Raw genomic sequence first — 19,495 nt, 5'->3', positions numbered from 1 at the left:
CTAAAACAGAGCCTTGGGGTACTCCACTGCATACTTCCTCCATGTGGATGTAGTTCCGTTGAGGACTACACGTTGAGTGCGGTTGGTCAGCCAGTTACGAATCCATCTGGTGGTGGTGCTGTCTAACCCACATTTTCTACTTTATCTAGTAGTAGGTTATGGTCTACTTTATCAAATGCTTTACTGAAGTCCAAGTAAATTATATCAACAGCATTCCTCTGGTCTACTAATTTTGTCATTTTGTCAAAGAATGCGATAAGATTAGTCTGGCATGATCTGTTTTTGACAAACCCATGTTGGCTTTTGGTTATTACTTTGTTTGCTTCTAGGTGTTCGGTGATTCGTTGCTTGATTATCTTTTCCAGAATCTTCCCCGGTATTGAGGTCAGACTGATAGGTCTGTAGTTTCCTGGATCTGTTTTTTTCTTTTTTGAAGATGGGAACTACATCAGCTCTTTTCCAGTCCTCTGGCAGCTGCCCTGTGCTCCAGGATCTTTGAAAGATATAGTTCAGTGGTTCTGAGATCACCTCTGCCAGTTCCTTCAGAACCTTGGGGTGTAATCCATCCGGTCCTGGTGATTTGAACTCGTCTAGGGTAGACAGGTGTTCACTTACCATTTTCTTCCCTATTTTAACTTGTGTTTCTAATCTGTTTTTTGTAGTGCTGTTTTTGATAGGTTGGATTGTTTTTTCCTTTTGTGTAAAGACAGATGCAAAAAATGAGTTAAGTAGATCTGCTTTCTCCCTGTTGCTTGTCATCTTCTTGCCACTTTCTCCCAGCAATGGGCCAATTGTTTCCTTGACTTTTTTCTTGTTTTTAACATGTTGGAAGAAGCTTTTTTTATTATTTTTTACTTTTGTCGCTAGCCTTTGTTCATTGTGAGCCTTAGCTTTCCTCACTTCATCTTTACAGGCTCGGGCTATTTGCTCATATTCTGCCTTAGTTATTTGCCCCTTTCCACTTTTTATATTTGTCCTTTCCAGACACTGAAGGAGACCTTCAAGAATGGAGAGAAAAAGTTGTCCCCATTTCAGAGACTCTTTTTAGGATAGAAAAACCGGAAGAGCTGATGCGATGCAGCAGGATATGCTAATTGCTTGAAATTACAATCTCTAGACTCTGTTACCATCATAAACTCCACCGGCAGTTCAAAGGACAAGGAGATCTGGCAGAGAAGCAGTGAAGGAGAGCAGCACATCCACCTGCCACCGGGGATTCCTGATTCCCTCCCACCAGGTGAGGCCCCCAGAAGCACCGAGACCCCCAAACTGGCATTTCATGGGTCAGGGGAGTCAAACAGGGTGAGAGCAGGGCTCCTCCTGGGCATTGGTGGAGAGCAGGTCAAGGAGCTGCTCCTTTTACACCAGAAGAAGTGATTCCTCATCTGTGGGAGAGGCTGATGGGTGGCTGGGACGGCGGAGACCCCAATATTAGGAAAGGAAATCAGAGGGGGATTAGCAGCTGAGACCCTCAGGATCCCACCTTCCTTGTTAGGAAGGGCAACTGGATGTGGAGGAGGGAGGGGGAGGGAAAAGCAGGGTGTGGCACAGAAGCACCAGTATTTGGGGGGGGGATTTCAGGTCATTTGATGGGGGGGGGGTTGCTGCTTTTCTGAAGGCTGCTGAGTTTTGCCCAGGTAGCCAGACAAGGAGAGAGCTGCAATTGAGTGCAGGGAGAAGACACCTTCGTCCAACCCCTCCCATCCAATCGGAGCTCTCTTCCATTGAGATGCCAAATTCTGGCCCTCCTGTGGGGATTTGCCCCCTCCCCAATGCAGGAGGGGGAGCGCAGGTGGGTGTGTTCCTGCCTGGAGGCTCCAATTGCACCTTCCAAAGAGGAAATAGCTTCATTCATCCTCCTCCTTCCCTGAAGGCTTCTGGCTGATGGGCAGAGGGCGTCTGCTGTGACCCAGGTGGTCAAGGCAAGGCAAAGGTCTAGAAAGACCTTTATGTCTCTCCACAAACCATCCAGCCAACGGCCCTCCGATGACCAGTAGGGCTCCGTCTCCATGCTACCCTGACGGCAGCTACCCTCCATCCCCCAAACAACAGCCTCTATAGTAGGAAGAACGCCTGCAGAGGAGGAGCCCACTCACAGGGCAAGGTCCAGGGTTCCAAGTCCACTCCACAAGGCAGAGTCCAGACACAAGACAAGGGGGGTCCTGAGGGCAAGAAAGTCCCAGGGAAGAAGCAGTTCCGAGGGCCCAGTGAAGCAGAGTCCGAAAGCAGTCCGCACGAGCAGGGCCAGGTCCAAGACAAAAGGCGGACAACAGTCTTCCCAGCCAGGCAAGGCAAAAGCCAGGAGTCGAAGCCAGGGGAACATAAGCCAAAGCAAACAATTGTTCCTGGCAAAGGCTAACTCCACACGGCTTCTCCTTACAAAAATGCAGAATAAATTCATAAAATTTATTCCACATCCTGCAATATTTTGAGTCTTCTTTATCTTTAACTTTAAAGTTAATCTGTCCATTTCTGCACAATCCCAAATTTTCCTAATTATGTCATCATCTGGTGGGGTGTTCACATTTTTCCAATATTTAGCATATGTAATTCTAGATGCCGTCAACATATGTAACACTAAGTAGACGGTTGCTTTGTCATAACTTTCCGACAATATACCTCAGAGGCACGTCTCTGGTCTGAACTCTATATGTTGCTCTGTTATCATTTCTAGCCATTTATGAATTTTCTCCTAGTAACTCCTTGCTTTCTTATATTCCCACCACATGTGATGCCGGAGCCTGGTTGCATTTCCAACAAATGGCGGAGGAGTTCTTATACGTTTTGGCTAATCTTGTTGGCGGCAAATGCCACCTGTAGAACATTTTGTAAAGGTTTTCTTTATATGCTGCGGCCATTGTCAGTTTGTAGTTTCTCTCCCAAACTTTTAACCATTTTTCTAATTCCATGACAGCGAAAAAATAGAGAAATAGAATTATATTTCTTTTTCTCTATATTTCTTTACAATATATTCTAAATGTGCCCTTATCCCCTCCAAAACAGCATATATTCTTGAGTAGGTTTATTCCCTTTTCCTTCCACCAACACTGATTTTATAAAATCTCCCCATATTTCATTATAATTGTTTGCTTTAATCATTCCTTTTTTAAATTTAATTTCTGTTGTTAATTTATCATTTATTGCCATGCTCCAAATTTCATTTATTACTTTGAATGTCCCAATTTCGTCCCCAGTATTTAGCCATCACTAATCTAGCTGCCATTATCAAGTTTACAATCATTTTTTTCTTTCATTTATATCCCGTTGTTCCACCAGCAACAATAATGCAATTCTTGGTGACATGTCTAAATTTACATTCAAAAGTGCTCTAATTTCTCTAAATACCATGTCCCATATTTTTTGTGCACTATCACAACCCTACCACATGTGTGTATATGTTCCAACCTCTTTCTTGCACCTCCAGCTTATATTTGTATATTTACTATTTACATCTATTTCATTTAGTTTATGTACCACCTCCATATCACTTTATATCCATTTTCCTTAATTTAGTTGACATATTCTTATATACTTGTCTACTCCAAATATTTTTCCAATTTTTGTCATTTATTTCTCCTAAATCTGATTCCCAAGTTAATTTTAAACCTTTTACCTGCTCTTCTAATTCAATTATTATTCTATATATTTCCACAATTCTTCCTTTACCTATATATTCTTCATTCACCTCACATTCTTTTATAATCATTTCAAATTTTGTCAACTGTATATCTTTCTCCTCTAATCTTTCTTCCACTTTATCCATTTCTCTAATTGTATTAAATTAAACCAATTTATTTATTTATTTATTTATTGTTTCAATTTCTATACCGCCCTTCTCCTAAAGGACTCAGGGTGGTTTACAGCCAAAGTAAAGACAGTTAGTACAATTTTTAAGACCAGTTTAAAAGGAAAATTTAGAGTTGGTTTAACTTTAAATTTACTTTAACATCTGCTAAAACGTTATTTATATGTTGAAATAAACTTTTTTAAAAATTATCTTTGACTTTTGTTGCAAGTCTTTGTTCATTCTGAGCCTTTGCTTTCCTGACTTTGTCTTTATAGGTTTTGGCTACCTGCTGATATACTGCTTTAATTATGTGTCCCTCTTTCCATTTTTTGTATTTGTCCTTTTTGTCCTTTAGTTTATTGGAGGGATCTTTGTGCAGCCATGCTGGATACACTCCCTGCACCCATTCCCCAAGAATCCCCAAGAATCCCTAACACCAAAACCAAAGCAGCTTTTTCTCTATGGGGAAATAGAGTCACAAGCCCCTGCATCGCCCTCCTCTGGTGAAGAGAGGAATTGCAAAACATTGTAACTCCCACCTGAAAGAGTAAGACCAGAAGGACAAAGATACTATTAAAAGGACAAGATTAAAATAACCTCTGCCCGAGGGGTTGCCAATTTTGGCCCCACGAAGACTTCTGCACTCCCACCAGCTGTGTGCTGTGCCCGCTGCTCCTACCCCAAGGGTCTCTGTGGAGCGTTCCTTTCTCAGCCAACCCAGAATGTGGACCTCCATCAGTGGGGGGAATGTGGCTTGTGCCCACATCCTGCATCCCCTCACAGACTCAACTGTCAGTATTTGCCTCCTCCAGATGTTTCTCCTCTCTTATAGGACAGCAGAAGCATCTTCAATTGTAGGAGCCCAACATGGCCCTGGAAGAGGACACCATAGAGATAGCAGCCCTGGGCCACCCCTTCCAGCTGGGGACGTTGTACGACTGCCGCAAGGATGCCCTCATTCCAGGTAGGAGCTGGAGGAGAGGCTGATGTGGGGAGGGGAGGAGGGAGAGAGGGGAGGAGGGAGGGAGAAAGGGACGAAGACAGGCACAGCCATCAATGCACAGGCTAAGCCCAGGAACAGAGTTGTGTTTTTTTTTTTATTGAAAAAGTTTTAGAACAACAATTAAATTTTCCCCCTCCCCCACCTTCCCCCCTCCCTCCAAAACCCCCTCCCCACCCCCCGACTTCTCAGAGCAAACACAAGGTATAGTTCATTAAACAAACAGTCATACATTAAATTTTTAAAATCTAACACAATTATAATCCTTCTCTCCCACATAACCTGACTTCTTCCATTAAAATCAAAAACAACATCCTTCATTCAAAGGCAATCCGAAATTTCTTAATCTGATATCTATTTTGAATATAATCAATCCAGTTCTTCCATTCATTTAAATATTTTTCTTGAGTACTGTCTTTCAAGAAGGCTGAAATTTTAGCCATCTCAGCCAAATTGGAAACTTTCAATATCCATTCTTCTATTGTGGGTAATTCCTTTTTCTTCCAATATTGTCCAATCAACAGTCTTGCTGCTGTTATTAAGTTCAAAATCAACTTAGTCTCAATCACTATACCGTCCGTTGTTATTCCCAAAAGAAAAAATTGCGGTAGGAACTTTATCTTCTTCTTCAGAACATTTTGCATAATCCACCAGATTCTTATCCAGAAAGACTTAATTTTCTTACAAGTCCACCATACATGAAAATATGTAGCATCATCACAATTACATCTCCAGCATTTCGCTTGCATATCTGGATACATACATGATAATTTCTTAGGATCTAAATGCCATCTATAAAACATCTTATAAAAATTTTCCCTTAAATTCTGCGCTTGCGTAAATTTAACATTTCTAACCCAAATTTTTTCCCATGTTTCCAACATTATTGGTTCTTGAATATTCTGTGCCCATTTTATCATACAATCCTTTATTAAATCTCTTTCAGAATCTATTTCTATCAGCACAGTATACAATCTCTTTATATGCCCCTGGGTTTGATTTCTAATTTGTTTAACCAAATTTTCTTCATTTTGAATAATACCAATTTTCTGATCTTCTTTCCATCTAGCCTTTAACTGTCCATATTGAAACCAAGTATAATTCCTCCCTTCTTCTTTTAATGTATCCAAAGATTTTAATTGTAGATTTTCCCTCTCATTGTATAAAAGATCTTTATAAGTAATCATTTCTTGTTCCTGTTCTATATTTATATTCTCTACTGCATGCCGAGGACTTGCCCATATGGGAATTTTATAATTTAACTTATAATAATATTTTTTCCAGACACGCAGAAGAGAAATTCTCAGCACATGATTCTTAAAAGCTTTATCTACTTTCTTATCATACAATAAATATGCATGCCAACTATATAATAAATCATAACCTTCTATATTCAAAATCCTTTCCTCCGTCAAATTAAACCAATCACTTATTACCGAAAGAACAACTGCTTCATAATACAGTTTTACATTAGGCATTTTTAATCCTCCTCTTTCCTGTATATCTTGCATTATTTTCATTTTGACTCTCGCTTTTTTCCCTTCCCATATAAATTTATTAATTCCAATCTGCCATTCTTCCAAATTTTTGTCTTTCTTAATTATTGGTATCATCTGAAACAAGAACAAGAATTTAGGCAAAACATTCTGTCAAGGTTCCAGAAATACCTCTTCTGCATAAAAGAAACTCAGAGACATTTCTTTTCCAGAGTTCTTTACTAGCATGAGGAGACTGGCACATGATGAGTGCAATTCCAAAACTGAAGTTCCGGATTCTTTTCCCAGTTATACAAACCCCAAGAGTCCCACCCCCCTGACCCCTTTGATGGTCACATGGTCCCACGTTCTTCCAGTTCATTTGAATATCTTCTTGCCACTCTTCCTGCAGACGTTTACACCATCCGACCTTGACCGGCTTGAAGAATGTTACCATACCCCTCAACCCCCCCTCCTCCCCTCAGGGGAAAAATGTGGCAGCGTCTGGAACCCTAAAGTCTAATATGGTTTCCAGGCCTGACAGGCGTCCCCCCTTGGAAAAGAAGCTATATCCTAGGAAAGAAAACAAAGAGTCGATAAAGAAGAGTGTCAGTGGTCCACAATTCCCTTCTACGCCCCCCTCCCCTCTCCAAGAGGTTTCTTAGGTTTGTCAGGGAAAGTGTCGTGAAATTGTTTAATTAAATTGTCAGCATTTACTTTCCAACTTTTGACCCAAGTAGATTCAGATAATGGGTATCCCTTCCAGTGGACTAAGTATTGTAATTGACCTCTGTAGAGTCTAGAGTCAAGAATTTTCTTGATTTCATAGTGGGTTTCACCTTGGATTATCAAGGGGGGTGGGGGAGCGGTAGGGTGAGGTCTCAGGTTAGACTGTCTAGCAGGTTTTAATAAGCTGGTATGGAATACCGGGTGTATTTTCCCCAACATGCGAGGGAGTTTGAGTTGGACAGTAACGGGATTAATAATTTTTATAATGGGGAAAGGACCCAAAACTTTTGGACCGAATTTTCTGCTGGGTATCCTTAATCTTAGATACTTAGTAGACAAAAAGACTTTATCTCCAATGCGAAAAGGGGGTTGAAGGGAACGGTGTTTGTCAGCTTGGGCTTTGTAATTCCGAGCTGTCACAGCTAAGGCCTTTTTTGTGTTTTCCCAACCTTTCTTCAACAAATTCATCCAGTCTGTTAGGGAAACCGAAGTGGGGGGTTGCACGGGGAGTTCAGGCATTGGAACGAAGTCCATGCCGCTGGTTACTTGAAAAGGGGTTAACCCCGTGCTGCTGTGTACCGCATTATTATATGCAACCTCAGCAAATGGTAACAAGTCGGACCAGTTTTCTTGTTGGTAATTTACGTAACACCATATGTATTCCACCATCGAATTTAATTTTTCAGCCGCTCCGTTAGTCTCCGGATGGAATCCAGAACTAAGTCCTTGAGACGACCCAATGGAACGTAGGAACTATCTCCAGAACTTGGCTGTGAATTGAACACCCCTGTCGGATATTATCCTTTTAGGACTCCATGCAGTCTGTAGATGTGTTTGAGGAAGAGCTTTGCTAATTTTCTAGCTGATGGCAATCCGCTGCACGCAGTGAAGTGGGCCTGTTTAGAGAACAAGTCCATTACGGTCCATATCACTGTATTTCCCCCACTAGGTGGGAGTTCAACAATAAAATCCATGGCAATCTCTTCCCAGGGTCTGGTGGGTTCGGCTACGGGTTGTAGGAGTCCAGGGGGTTTACCTGGTCTGGACTTCATGGTGGCGCAGGTAGCACAGCTCCTGACATAGTCTTCGACATCTGATTTCATTTTCGGCCACCAGAATTGTCTTCTAGCCAAGTGGAGAGTTTTTAAAAATCCAAAGTGACCTCCTAGGCGAGAGTCGTGGCTTCTCTGTAGTATTGGCAACCGCATAGCGACGGGTACATAAATTTTGGTGCCCTTCCAGGGTATCCCATCCCTTAAGGTGAGGTCTGGGAAGTTTTCTTTAAACCAAGCATCGTCAGTTAGTGCTGATTTTAAGTCCGCTAGCAGTTTATTTGGTGGGATGTTAGTACTGCGGCGTGATCGCGGTCGAGTAAGTGCTTGGCTGGCCGGTTCGCTATCGGGGATCATCGCATGTATCACCTCTTCGTGTTGGCTGTCAAATTGTGGTTTCCTAGATAGGGCGTCAGCCAGTAGATTTTGGTCGCCTGGGATGTATTTGAGGGTGAAATGGAAGCACTTGAAAAACTGAGCCCATCGAACTTGTTTGGGAGAAAGCTTTCGGGGTTTTTTTAAGTATTCGAGGTTTTTGTGGTCCGTCCACACCTCGAACGGTTCTTTTGCCCCTTCAAGGAAGTGTCTCCAGGAGAGGAGTGCCCAAAGTACCGCAAAGGCTTCTTTTTCCCAAACTGCCCATCTGCGTTCAGTGTCGGTCAGTTTTTTAGATACGTACGCGCAGGGCATAAGGTTGTTCTCGGTATTCCGTTGTAATAAGACAGCGGCTACTGCTACATCACTTGCATCAGCTTGGACCACAAAAGGTTTATTTGGATCCGGGTGTTGAAGAATCGGTTCCATCGAGAAGAGGCGTTTCAGGTGTTCAAAGAACGTTGGCAGTCCATCGTCCAAGGTAGGGGTTGGTTAGGTTTGGGTTTGGTGGGTAATGGCCCAGTTTTTAGTAATTCTGTTAATGGTAGAGCTACTTCTGCGAAAGAAGGAATGAATTTGTGGTAAAAATTTGCGAATCCCAAGAAACTTTGAAGTTGCTTACGTGTGCGTGGCGGTTGCCAGTCCAACACTGCTTTTACTTTGCCTGGGTCCATTTCGATAACTTTGTTTGATATCCAGTAACCTAGGTAGTCCAGGGATTCCTTATGGAATTCGCATTTGGAAAGTTTGACATATAGCTTGGCGGCTAGGAGCTTTTTAAGAACTTGTCTGACCAATTTGATGTGTTGTTCCATATTGTCTGTGTAGATAAGAATATCATCTAAGTAGACAAGAACCCCATTGTAGAGATGGGGGTGCAGGGTTTCATTAATTAGTTGCATAAAAACAGCTGGAGCCCCTTGGAGGCCAAAGGGCATGACACGGTATTGGAAACTACCCAAGGGGCAGTTGAAAGCCGTTTTCCATTCATCACCCTCTTTGATGCGGACCCGGTAATAGGCTTCCCTTAAATCCAATCTGGTGAAAATTTTGCCTTTTGATAGGTGGTTCAACAAATCGTGCATAAGTGGTAAAGGGTATGTGTTTTGTATGCAAATCGCATTGATATTTTTGAAGTCAATACATAATCTAAGCGAACCATCTTTCTTTTGTTTAAATAGCACAGGCGCAGCTACAGGTGATTTTGCTGGTTCAATGAACCCTCTGGCTAGGTTAGTGTCAATGTATTTTCTTAGTTCAGACATTTCTGCTGGTGTCATTGAGTACATTTTGGGTTTCGGTAACTTTGCCCCTGGGTGCAATTCAATTGCGCAATCAGTTTGCCGGTGGGGGGGTAAGAGGTTACATTCATCCTCGCTAAAAACGTCTGATAAATCCATGTATGCTTTAGGGATGCGGGGTTCATTAAGAGATGGCTTGGATATGGTGGTTGTTGGTTCCCTCTGGTGGTCATTTTGGATAAGGTTTTTTTTGTGGGTGGGGGGTATTGGGTCTAAGGGTCCGAAAGTCCATATAATTTTCCTGAATCCATCCTCCCATTTGATTGTGGGTTCCCATTTGTCCAACCAAGCTAAACCCAGGATGATGGATTCTGACATTTTGGGAATTACTATGAATCTTATAAGTTCATGATGGGCACCAATTTCTAAGCGAACCAGTTGTGTGATTTGGGTTGCTGGAACGCCACCAATCAAGGTTCCATCTACTTGGTGGAATTTAATTGGGTGTTTCAAGGGAAATGTTTTTACATGGAGTTGGGCGACTGTGGAGGTTGAAATTAGGCATCTGGTGCATCCTGTGTCCACAATAGCGTCTAAAACTTTTTTGGCCCCTCCCCCTGGAATTATTAAGTTTACTTTGATGGCAAAAGGAGGAATAGGTGCACTCACCATTGGGTCGTTTTCTGCTTGGTTTGAGTCGTCGGGAGGCGAATCAGATGACGGAAGGTCAGGAGGGAGGTCTATGGCTTGTCTCGCAAAGCGACTGGTATTAGGATTCTTTTGAGGGGGGTTGCGTGGTCGGGTAGCAGTTGGTGGCCGATACTGTGGGAGGGGCATTGGGGCTAGGCAAACTGACGCCCGATGTCCTAGTTTTCCACAACGGTAGCATTTGATTATTGTTGAAGGTTGAAAGGTGGAGGGTGTGGTTGGTCTTGAGAGAGAGGATCTTGTAGGTGGTCGTTGTGGAGTTGTAGTTGGTGATTGGCTTTGGAGGGGGTTGAATTCTCTGTCCAGAGCAATGGACACGTTGTACCAGGCATTAAGTTGTTCTGGGATTCCTCTGGTGGAGCAGGCCTTTCTGATGTTTTGATCAATCGCGTCTTTGAAGTAGTGGAGAATAATTTGTTCTGGCCAATGTCTAAGATTGCCAGCAACTCTTCTGAAATCCCATACAAATTGTTTTAGCGGCTTGTTACCTTGTTTCATTGTTTTTAAGGAGGTTTCACATTCTGCAATTAGGTCATCATCTTGAAACCGGTTGCAAAGCAGTGCCATAAATCTGTGAACATTGTTTAGTTCTGGTGCATGTTCATTGTATAGCTGAGCTATCCACTCTGAGGCTAGCCCTACATTCATACCATCCGAGATGGCGTTGATTAGGCTTCTTTCTGATGGGTATTGATGTCTATATTGTTCAACGTAAGCCTCAATTCTGCTGAGAAAGTAAGCCAGGTGGTGTGGATTCCCATCAAAGGTTGGTTTGAAAGGGGGAGGGGTTGGGGGAGGGGGTGCAGGGGGGTTTAGCTGGCCTGCTTGCGGCTGAAGAGGGATTTGCGGGGGCGGGGCCGTTGCTGTTGTGGCTGGTTGTTGAGCTGTAAAGGGGGGTGGAATTCCCCCTGGCTGCTGAGAAGGAAGTTCTTGAAATGCTTCAGCTGATGAAACAAACATCGGCGTGGGGCCCCCAGGAAAGAAAGGTGCTGAATTGGCTGGTTGCCATTGGTATTGGATCCACCCTTGTCCAGGATAAAATGCCCAGCCAGGAGGAATAGAAGCTGCTGGAGGCAGCGTAGGCCTCTGTTGGCGGGAAAGGTCGATTGGAGGGGGGAGTTGCGATTCCCCCCAAGCTCCTGGTGCTGCCTGAACTCCCTGCCATCCGAAAGAGGGAAGGGAGGTCCTTCTACGTTCATCGGAACAGCTTCGAGCTTCAGTAATTTCTTTCTCTCTGGTGGGAGGGAAGGTGAATTTAGGCTGAGCTAAAGGCCTTCGAGGTAGGTGGGCTGAGCTTATGCGGGGCCTCACTTCCAGACGCTCAAAAGTTTCAGGGAGGTCTAATAGGGACTGGGATTTAGGGGGTTTCTCAGGTCCCAATCCAGTGACTCTCCCGATTCTCCAGGTTTTACTGTCCTCCAGTGAGGTTGAGAAGAGGGAGGGGGCTCTCCATTCCGCCCCGGGGAAATGTTTTCTCCCGACTGGCAGCTTACCCATGAATCAGAGTCCTTGGGCCGTGCTCCAAGCTGACAAGCAGGCTCTACCACTTCGGGGCTTCGAGTCCTCTCCTCCGATGGGAAATAGGTGACTTCAACTAAATCGTTAGATTCATGTTTCGGCGCTCCTTCTACGCTTTCAACTTGCTGCTCTTCCATCTTCACTGGGTCTTTGCACCGCTGTGGAGGTTGCGGAGACTGGGGCCCAGCACCCCTCTAACGGGCCCCCTCTGAGAGGAGGAGAGGGTACCGTTAGCAAAAGAAAGTTAAGAGTTTTGGAATCATGTCAAGGTTCCAGAAATACCTCTTCTGCGTAAAAGAAACTCAGAGACATTTCTTTTCCAGAGTTCTTTACTAGCATGAGGAGACTGGCACACGATGAGTGCAATTCCAAAACTGAAGTTCGGGATTCTTTTCCCAGTTATACAAACCCCAAGAGTCCCACCCCCCTGACCCCTTTGATGGTCACATGGTCCCACGTTCTTCCAGTTCATTCGAATATCTTCTTGCCACTCTTCCTGCAGACGTTAACACCATCCGACCTTGACCGCTTGAAGAATGTTACCATACCCCTCAACCCCCCCTCCTCCCCTCAGGGGAAAAAGTGGCAGCGTCTGGAACCTTAAAGTCTAATATGGTTTCCAGGCCTGACACATTCATTTTTATAGCTGCTATTCTCCCCAACAAAGATAATTGTAATTTTTTCCAAGTATTCATTTCCTTCTGAATTTTTTTCCATAACACATCATAATTATTCTTATACAATTTTACATTTGATGAAGTAAGAAAGACTCCTAAATATTTAATTTTTTTTACAATTTCAAATCCTGTTATTTCCTCTAGTTTTTCTTTCTGGTTCTTAATCATATTTTTGGTTAACACTTTTGTTTTATTTTGATTCACTTTAAACCCTGAGACCCTTCCATATTGATTAATTACTTCCAACAAATATACACTCGAATTTATAGGCTGAGTCAACATAACAACCAAATCATCTGCAAATGCTCTAACTTTGTATTCATGTCTTCTAATTCTAATACCCTCTATCTCCCTTAACTCCCTTATCTTACCCAATAAAGGTTCCAAAGACAAAATAAACAATAAAGGTGATAAAGGACACCCCTGCCTTGTTCCTTTCGCAATTTTAAAACTATCTGTCAAACTACCATTAATTATTATCTGAGCTGTTTGCTCTCCATAAATTGCCCTAAGTATTCGTATAAAACGATTTCCAAATTGCATTTTGTCTGTTAATTTAAATAAAAATTCCCAATGCAAACGATCAAAAGCTTTCTCTGCATCCAAGAATATAAACGCTGCCAGAATCTGATTTTTCTTTTCCAAATATTCCAATAAATTCACTATCTGCCTAACATTATTCCTCATTTGTCTCCCTTTTATAAAACCAGACTGGTCAGTATGAATCCTTTGTTGTACAGGTTCCATTAACCTATTTGCCATTATTTTCGCAAAAATCTTATAATCATTATTCAAGAGTGAAATCGGTCTATAATTCCCAGGCTTAGTACAATCCTGATCCTCTTTTGGTATCAATGAAATAAAAGTAGTCCTCCATGATGGTGACACTCCTCCTCCCATCAGTATCTGATTAAATAACTCCATAAGTGGACCAGCTATCTCATCCTGTAACTTTTTATAATATATTGCTGTAAGTCCATCTGTGCCCGGGGATTTCCCTACTTTTAATTGCTTTATTACCAAAATAATTTCCTCAGAAGTTATAGGCCGATTCAACTCTTCCCTTTGTTCATTAGTTAAACCTTTAACCTTATATTCTTTCAAATATTTATCAATATCCATATTCAATATTGTATCTTTGGCATATAGAAATTTAAATAATAATAATAAATAATAATAATAATAATATAAATTTGTATAATATTCCAAGAAAGCTTTTTTAATTTTATCCCGTTGAAATCTCACTTTACCCTTATATTCAATTCCTTCAATAGTACGTGCTTTCTGTCTTTTCCTTAACATATAAGCCAACCACCTCCCTGATTTATTGGCATTACAAAAAGTATTATGTTTAGCATATTGTATGTTGGTTGCCACCTGATCTGCCATTAACATATTAAATTGACTCTGTAATATCTTTATCGCCTCAGTAGTTTTTAAATCATGTGGATTATATACCAATAATTGTTGTTTCCTCTGAATTTCCTCTTCTAAATCCCTACGCTGTTTTTGTAATTTTCTCCTCTGTCTACTATTAATATATATCAAATTTCCTCTCATAAAGGCCTTGCTAGTGTCCCACACCATTTCTATCGAAGTTCCCTTACCCAAATTATAATCAAAAAATTCTTTCATTTGTTTTTTACATTGATTTACATTAGCCTCATATCTAAACAAATTTTCATTTATTCTCCATGATCTTCTTTCACCTTCATATTGCAACTCCATCCATACCGGACTATGATCAGTTAAACACCTTGGTAATATCTTTGTTTTCCTAACCCTAGAAAGCAAATCATTGGTAATTAATATAAAATCAATACGTTAAAAAGATTGATGCCTATCCGAAAAATAAGTATAATCTCTATCATCAAAATTCTGCCTTCTCCATATATCTTTCAACTCAAAATCTTCCATCAAATCAAAAAAAGATTTAGGCAGTTTTGCATGCGTAGGAATTTTCTTAGAAAGAGTTCTTTTATCTTTTCTAATGTCCATTACACCATTCCAATCCCCTAATATAATAAATGTTTTATAGTCCCAAAGAGTCAATTTTTCATGTAACAGTTTATAAAAATTTTCTTGTTGTTGATTAGGTGCATATATGCCAATCACAAGTATCTTTTTTCCTTCTAAAATCAATTCAATAGCAATATATCTTCCTTGAATGTCCGTTTCAATTAATTTAGCTGATATATTTTTCTTCAAATCTATAACTATACCATTTTTCTTATTCGGAGCAGAAGAAACAAAATGTTTACCTAATTTCGAATTAATCAAATATTTCTGATCTGATAATTTTATATGTGTCTCTTGCAAACCTATCACATCATTTTTAAATTGTTTCAAATAATGGAATATTTTTCTTCTTTTCTGTGCTGAATTTAAACCATTAACATTCCATGTCAAAAATTTATTTGCCATCACTGGCCTCTTGAAGCTTCTGAGCAATTAGCTGAAGACTCTCACTCTTCGGCTTGGCTCCTCCCACAGCTTCAGTAGTAGAATCCCGTTCCTGTCTTTGAAGTCGTTCCTCTATCTCCTTATGCCTAATAGCTCCCCTTGTCACTCTTTGTTCTTGAGGTTGTTCTTGAGGTACTGACATCACAGGTGCAGTTTCAACTTCCCCACTCTGTTTCTCTTGAAGACTTTTATCCACTGTTTCTCCATCCACTTTCAATACATTAAAAAGAAAATCTTTTGCTTTCAACTCAGTATCAATTCGATATCTCCTGCCTTGAAAAAATACTGTTAAACCAATTGGAACCTCCCATCTATATTGAATTTGATGCTTCTTAAGCTCTTGTGTAAAAAACCTAAAATCCCTTCTATCCTTTAACATTTTAGCAGGGATCTCTTTCAAAACCAACACCTCCTGTTCTGCTATTTGCAATTTCTTTTGATATGTAGCTTGCAAAATCTGATTTCTTATTGTAGAAGTCAAAAAATAAATTACAGTGTCTCTTGGGAGCTTTTTCTGCCTCGCTACCCAAGAATTAACCCTATATACCTTATCAATTTGAAAATCAACTTCTCGAGGATCCATTCCTAACATTTCAGCTAAGGCTTCTGATATAACTTTTTTAAGATCTTCTTCCTTCCGGTCTTGAAGACCCTTAATTCTCAAAGCCTTCTCCAACGCTCTATATTGCAATACCACTACATGGTCCTCATTTTTATCCACTTTATTTTGGAGCTCTCCAACCTTATTATCCAAATACTGATTTGCTTGACTAATTACTTCCACTTTATCCTCTATTACTTCCAAATTTTTTGCCAAACCTTGAAAAACCATCAATAAATCTTCTCTAATTTTTTTATTAGTCTCTTTAATTTCTTCCCTAAGTTTATTTATTTTTATTTATTTATTTTATTCAATTTTTATACCGCCCTTCTCCCAAAGGACTCAGGGCGGTGTACAGCCAAGTAAAAATCACAATATAAATATTAAAAGAAATTAAAAACAAACATATTATAAGGTGGCCGAATTTAAAACCATTTAAAACATTAAAATTAAAATGTATTTATTATTTATTTATTTTATTTATTCGTATTTTTATACCGCCCTATCTCTCTAAGGACTCAGGGTGGTGTACAGCCATATAAAAACACAGAAATATACAAAATAAAACATTCAACTAAAAAACTTATTATAAAGGCCAAATATTTAAAATCAGATATAAATAACCCCAATAAAATTTTAGGCCAGTCTCGCTTGAATAAATAGGTGCGTTTTCAGCTCATGGCAAAAGGTCCGAAGATCAGGCACTTGACGTAAGCCAGGGGGAAGCTCGTTCCAGAACGTAGGAGCTCCCACAGAGAAGGCCCTACCCCTGGGGCCGCCAGCCGACATTGTTTGGCGGACGGCACCCTGAGAAGGCCCTCTCTGTGAGAGCGTACGGGTCGGTGGGAGGCAAAAGGTAACAGCAGGCGGTCCCGTAAGTACCCGAGCCCTAAGCCATGGAGCGCTTTAAAGGTGGTAACCAAAATCTTAAAGCGCACCCGGAATACCACAGGAAGCCAGTGCAAACTGCGCAGGAGTGGTGTTACATGGGAGCAACTCGTTGCTCCCACTATTACCTGCGCAGCTGCATTCTGGACTAACTGCAGCCTCCGGGTGCACTTCAAGGGCAGCCCCATGTAGAGAGCATTGCAATAATCCAAGCGGGAGGTGACGAGGGCATGAGTGACCGTGCATAAGGCATCCTGGTCAAGGAAGGGGCGCAACTGGCGCACCAAGCGTACTTGGTGGAAGGCCCTCTTGGAGACGGCCGCCAAATGATCGTCAAACGACAGCCGCCCATCCAAGAGGACACCCAAGTTGTGCACCCTATCCGTTGGGGCCAGTAACTCACCCCCCACAGCCAGCTGCAGCTGCAGCTGACTGAACCGGGGTGCTGGCATCCACAGCCACTCCGTCTTGGAGGGATTGAGTTTCAGTCTGTTTCTCCCCATCCAGACTCGTATGGCTTCCCGACACCAGGACAGCACTTCGATAGCTTCGTTGGGGTGGTCCGGGGTGGAAAAGTACAGCTGCGTATCGTCAGCATACAGATGATAACTCACCCCGAAACCACTGATGACCTCGCTCAGCGGCTTCATGTAGATGTTGAACAGGAGGGGCGATAGAATTGACCCCTGAGGTACCCCACAAGTGAAGCGCCTCGCGGTCGACCTCTGCCCCCCTGTCAACACCGTCTGTGACCGGTCGGAGAGATAGGAGGAGAACCACCGATAAACGGTGCCTCCCACTCCCAGTCCCTCCAACCGGTGCAGCAGGATACCATGGTCGATGGTATCAAAAGCCGTTGAGAGATCTAATAGGACCAGGGCAGAGGAACACCCCCTGTCCCTGTCCCTCCAGAGGTCATCCACCAACGCGACTGTCAGCCTCCACTCCACTCGTCATTTACTTTTAAATGATTATATCAGTAGATAGAATGTAAAATGTTTATTTCTGTATTATAAACTCTTAAGATCATGAGATGTATCATACCACCGTCCGGGGTAAGGGAAAGGAGCTTATTAAGAGTGTCGGCTGACATAACAGGGAGGAGGGATGATTAATGATTGAGTGTTATCAGTGCGCGCTTTTCTAACCGACACTGCATTCCTGAGTTGACTGACATCCAGAGACCTGTGGAAGAAGATTACCACGAGGGGCCGTGAAGGAGTTGGCATTGGACCAGACCAGCCTGACCTCCTGGAGGAGGAGGGACAATTGGGGGGATATGATATGTTTGCCATATTTTGTCTCAGTTCCAGCTTTGCTTGGCTGCTATCAAGACTGTAAAAGTAAAAGTACTTGTTTTCATTCCAAATGGAGTCAAGGTGAATTCTTTCCTATTTACTGTCGGAGGTAGCCTGACATTAAGCTGGAACTCACATCATGTCTACCAACCAGGATTGCAATCGCAATACCGAGGGGGGAGAAAACCCAAATGTGATGGAAGGCCTGCTGCCGGCTGAGCTGGGGGAGGCGTCCGGAGGAATTTCTGCTGACACTTTCGACCCTGAGCTGGAAGATTGCAGAGCTCGGTGGGCAGAGCAACTAAAACTGGAAGAGGAAGGGTGGAAACCAAGCACCGAAAAGCTTCCCTCTGGAGTAACTAAAAGGAAAAAGAAAAAAGGAAAAGAAAAACTTTCGGAAACAGAACAAGAGATAAGGGACAAGCTCCAGTTGGAGGAAGCCTTACGTCTGTTCCGTGAAGTGAAAGTGAGGCAAGCAGCTCGCCAAAGGTATGAATCCCCTATTCGGTCCTCCAGGTGGGAGGGAGAAGAGGAGGAAGAGAATACAAAGGGGCCAGCTAAGGGTGATTTCCAGGGTGGTGAGATTTCGGAAGAGCCAGGGCTGGAAACTCTCTCCCCAGAGGAGGCTGAATTGGATGAGGGCCGGGCGCCACCTGCTGACCAAGCAAGGCCGCGCAGGGGAAGGAAAAAGCCAAAAATTCCCCCCATATCAGAGAAATTTGATGGAAATGCGAAGGAGTTGGGACTGTTCCTGGCGAAAGTGAATGACCACATGATAGACTGGGGGGAAGATTATTGGTCACAGGCAGCACAAGTGAGAGCTGTGACTCATAATTTGACCGGAAGAGCAGCTGCGTGGTATGTGTCGTTACATACAAACCACTCCCCCTTACTGCAAAACTACGAGCATTTTATGACTGCACTGAGGAGGAGGTTTGAGGACCCCCTGGCAGAGCAAAAGGCCAAAGGTCGGATGAAAACCATCAGGCAAGGGAGGAGGCCGGTAGCTGATTATAACCAGGAGTTCAGTGATTTAGTTCCCTTGATGAGAGGGTGGTCGGAGGTAACCCTTGTAGACATTTTCAAAGATGGTCTGAATGGAGATCTCTATGAACTGTGTCGAGCACGAGCCTCTCCAACTACGCTGTATGGCTGGTACACCCTGGCAGCAGAGATGGAAATCGAGTTAGTGAAGGACCGCGGCAGAAGACAGCGCATTGGAGGGCCATCCCTTGGCCGTTTTCCAGAAGGAACTTATAGGGACGTCCCTAGATTGGAGGGAGGAAGACCACGTTCGTCTGCGTGCTACAGATGTGGAAAAGAAGGCCACCGAGCAGCCGACTGTAGGGTTAAGTTGATACCAAGCGCGACCCCTGGTGGTGAAAAGGAACCAGTGAAGCCAGCGGCTAAGGCGCGTAAACCAGCAAAAGTGGGGGAGGGCGGTGCCAAGAAAGGCACGCCCATCAAGGAGGATGGCGAAGTGTCGACTGATACTGACGACAGCAAAACCACGTCAGAGTCCGATGAAGACCTTCTGGTGAGTTGGGCACGGGGCCCCTTGGACATTCCAGTTAATCTACATGTACCCTCTTCGGGTAATAAGGGGGAACTGCTAGCACTACTCGATTCTGGATGCACTAGATGTATGGTCAGTCCCGAACTAGTAGAAAAAATGGAACTAAG

At 42.7% G+C, this 19,495-nt stretch overlaps 1 protein-coding gene across 4 annotated transcripts in view; it reads left to right on the top strand.

Moving 5' to 3' along the window:
• LOC131196502 (uncharacterized) overlaps positions 1–19,495 on the top strand; it is a 62,275-nt gene that overhangs the window by 24,505 nt on the left and 18,275 nt on the right. The window contains exons 2-3 of one of the 4 annotated variants that reach the window (XM_058179286.1): positions 1,118–1,237; positions 4,620–4,751. The exons of 1 other annotated variant lie outside the window; for it this stretch is intronic. In XM_058179286.1, the coding sequence (XP_058035269.1) occupies positions 4,655–4,751 (97 nt within the window). In that variant the 5' untranslated portion in view covers positions 1,118–1,237; positions 4,620–4,654. Of the gene's footprint in view, positions 1–984; positions 1,238–4,619; positions 4,752–19,495 lie in introns of all 4 variants that reach the window. 2 more of the 4 variants (XM_058179284.1, XM_058179285.1) reach the window with 2 other exon arrangements.

The sequence above is a fragment of the Ahaetulla prasina genome, chromosome 4, assembly GCF_028640845.1.
Source record: "Ahaetulla prasina isolate Xishuangbanna chromosome 4, ASM2864084v1, whole genome shotgun sequence".
NCBI classification, from domain to species: Eukaryota; Metazoa; Chordata; class Lepidosauria; order Squamata; family Colubridae; genus Ahaetulla; species Ahaetulla prasina.
The sequence above is the reverse complement of the archived record's forward strand: the minus strand, read 5'-3'. Positions and strand labels throughout refer to the sequence as shown.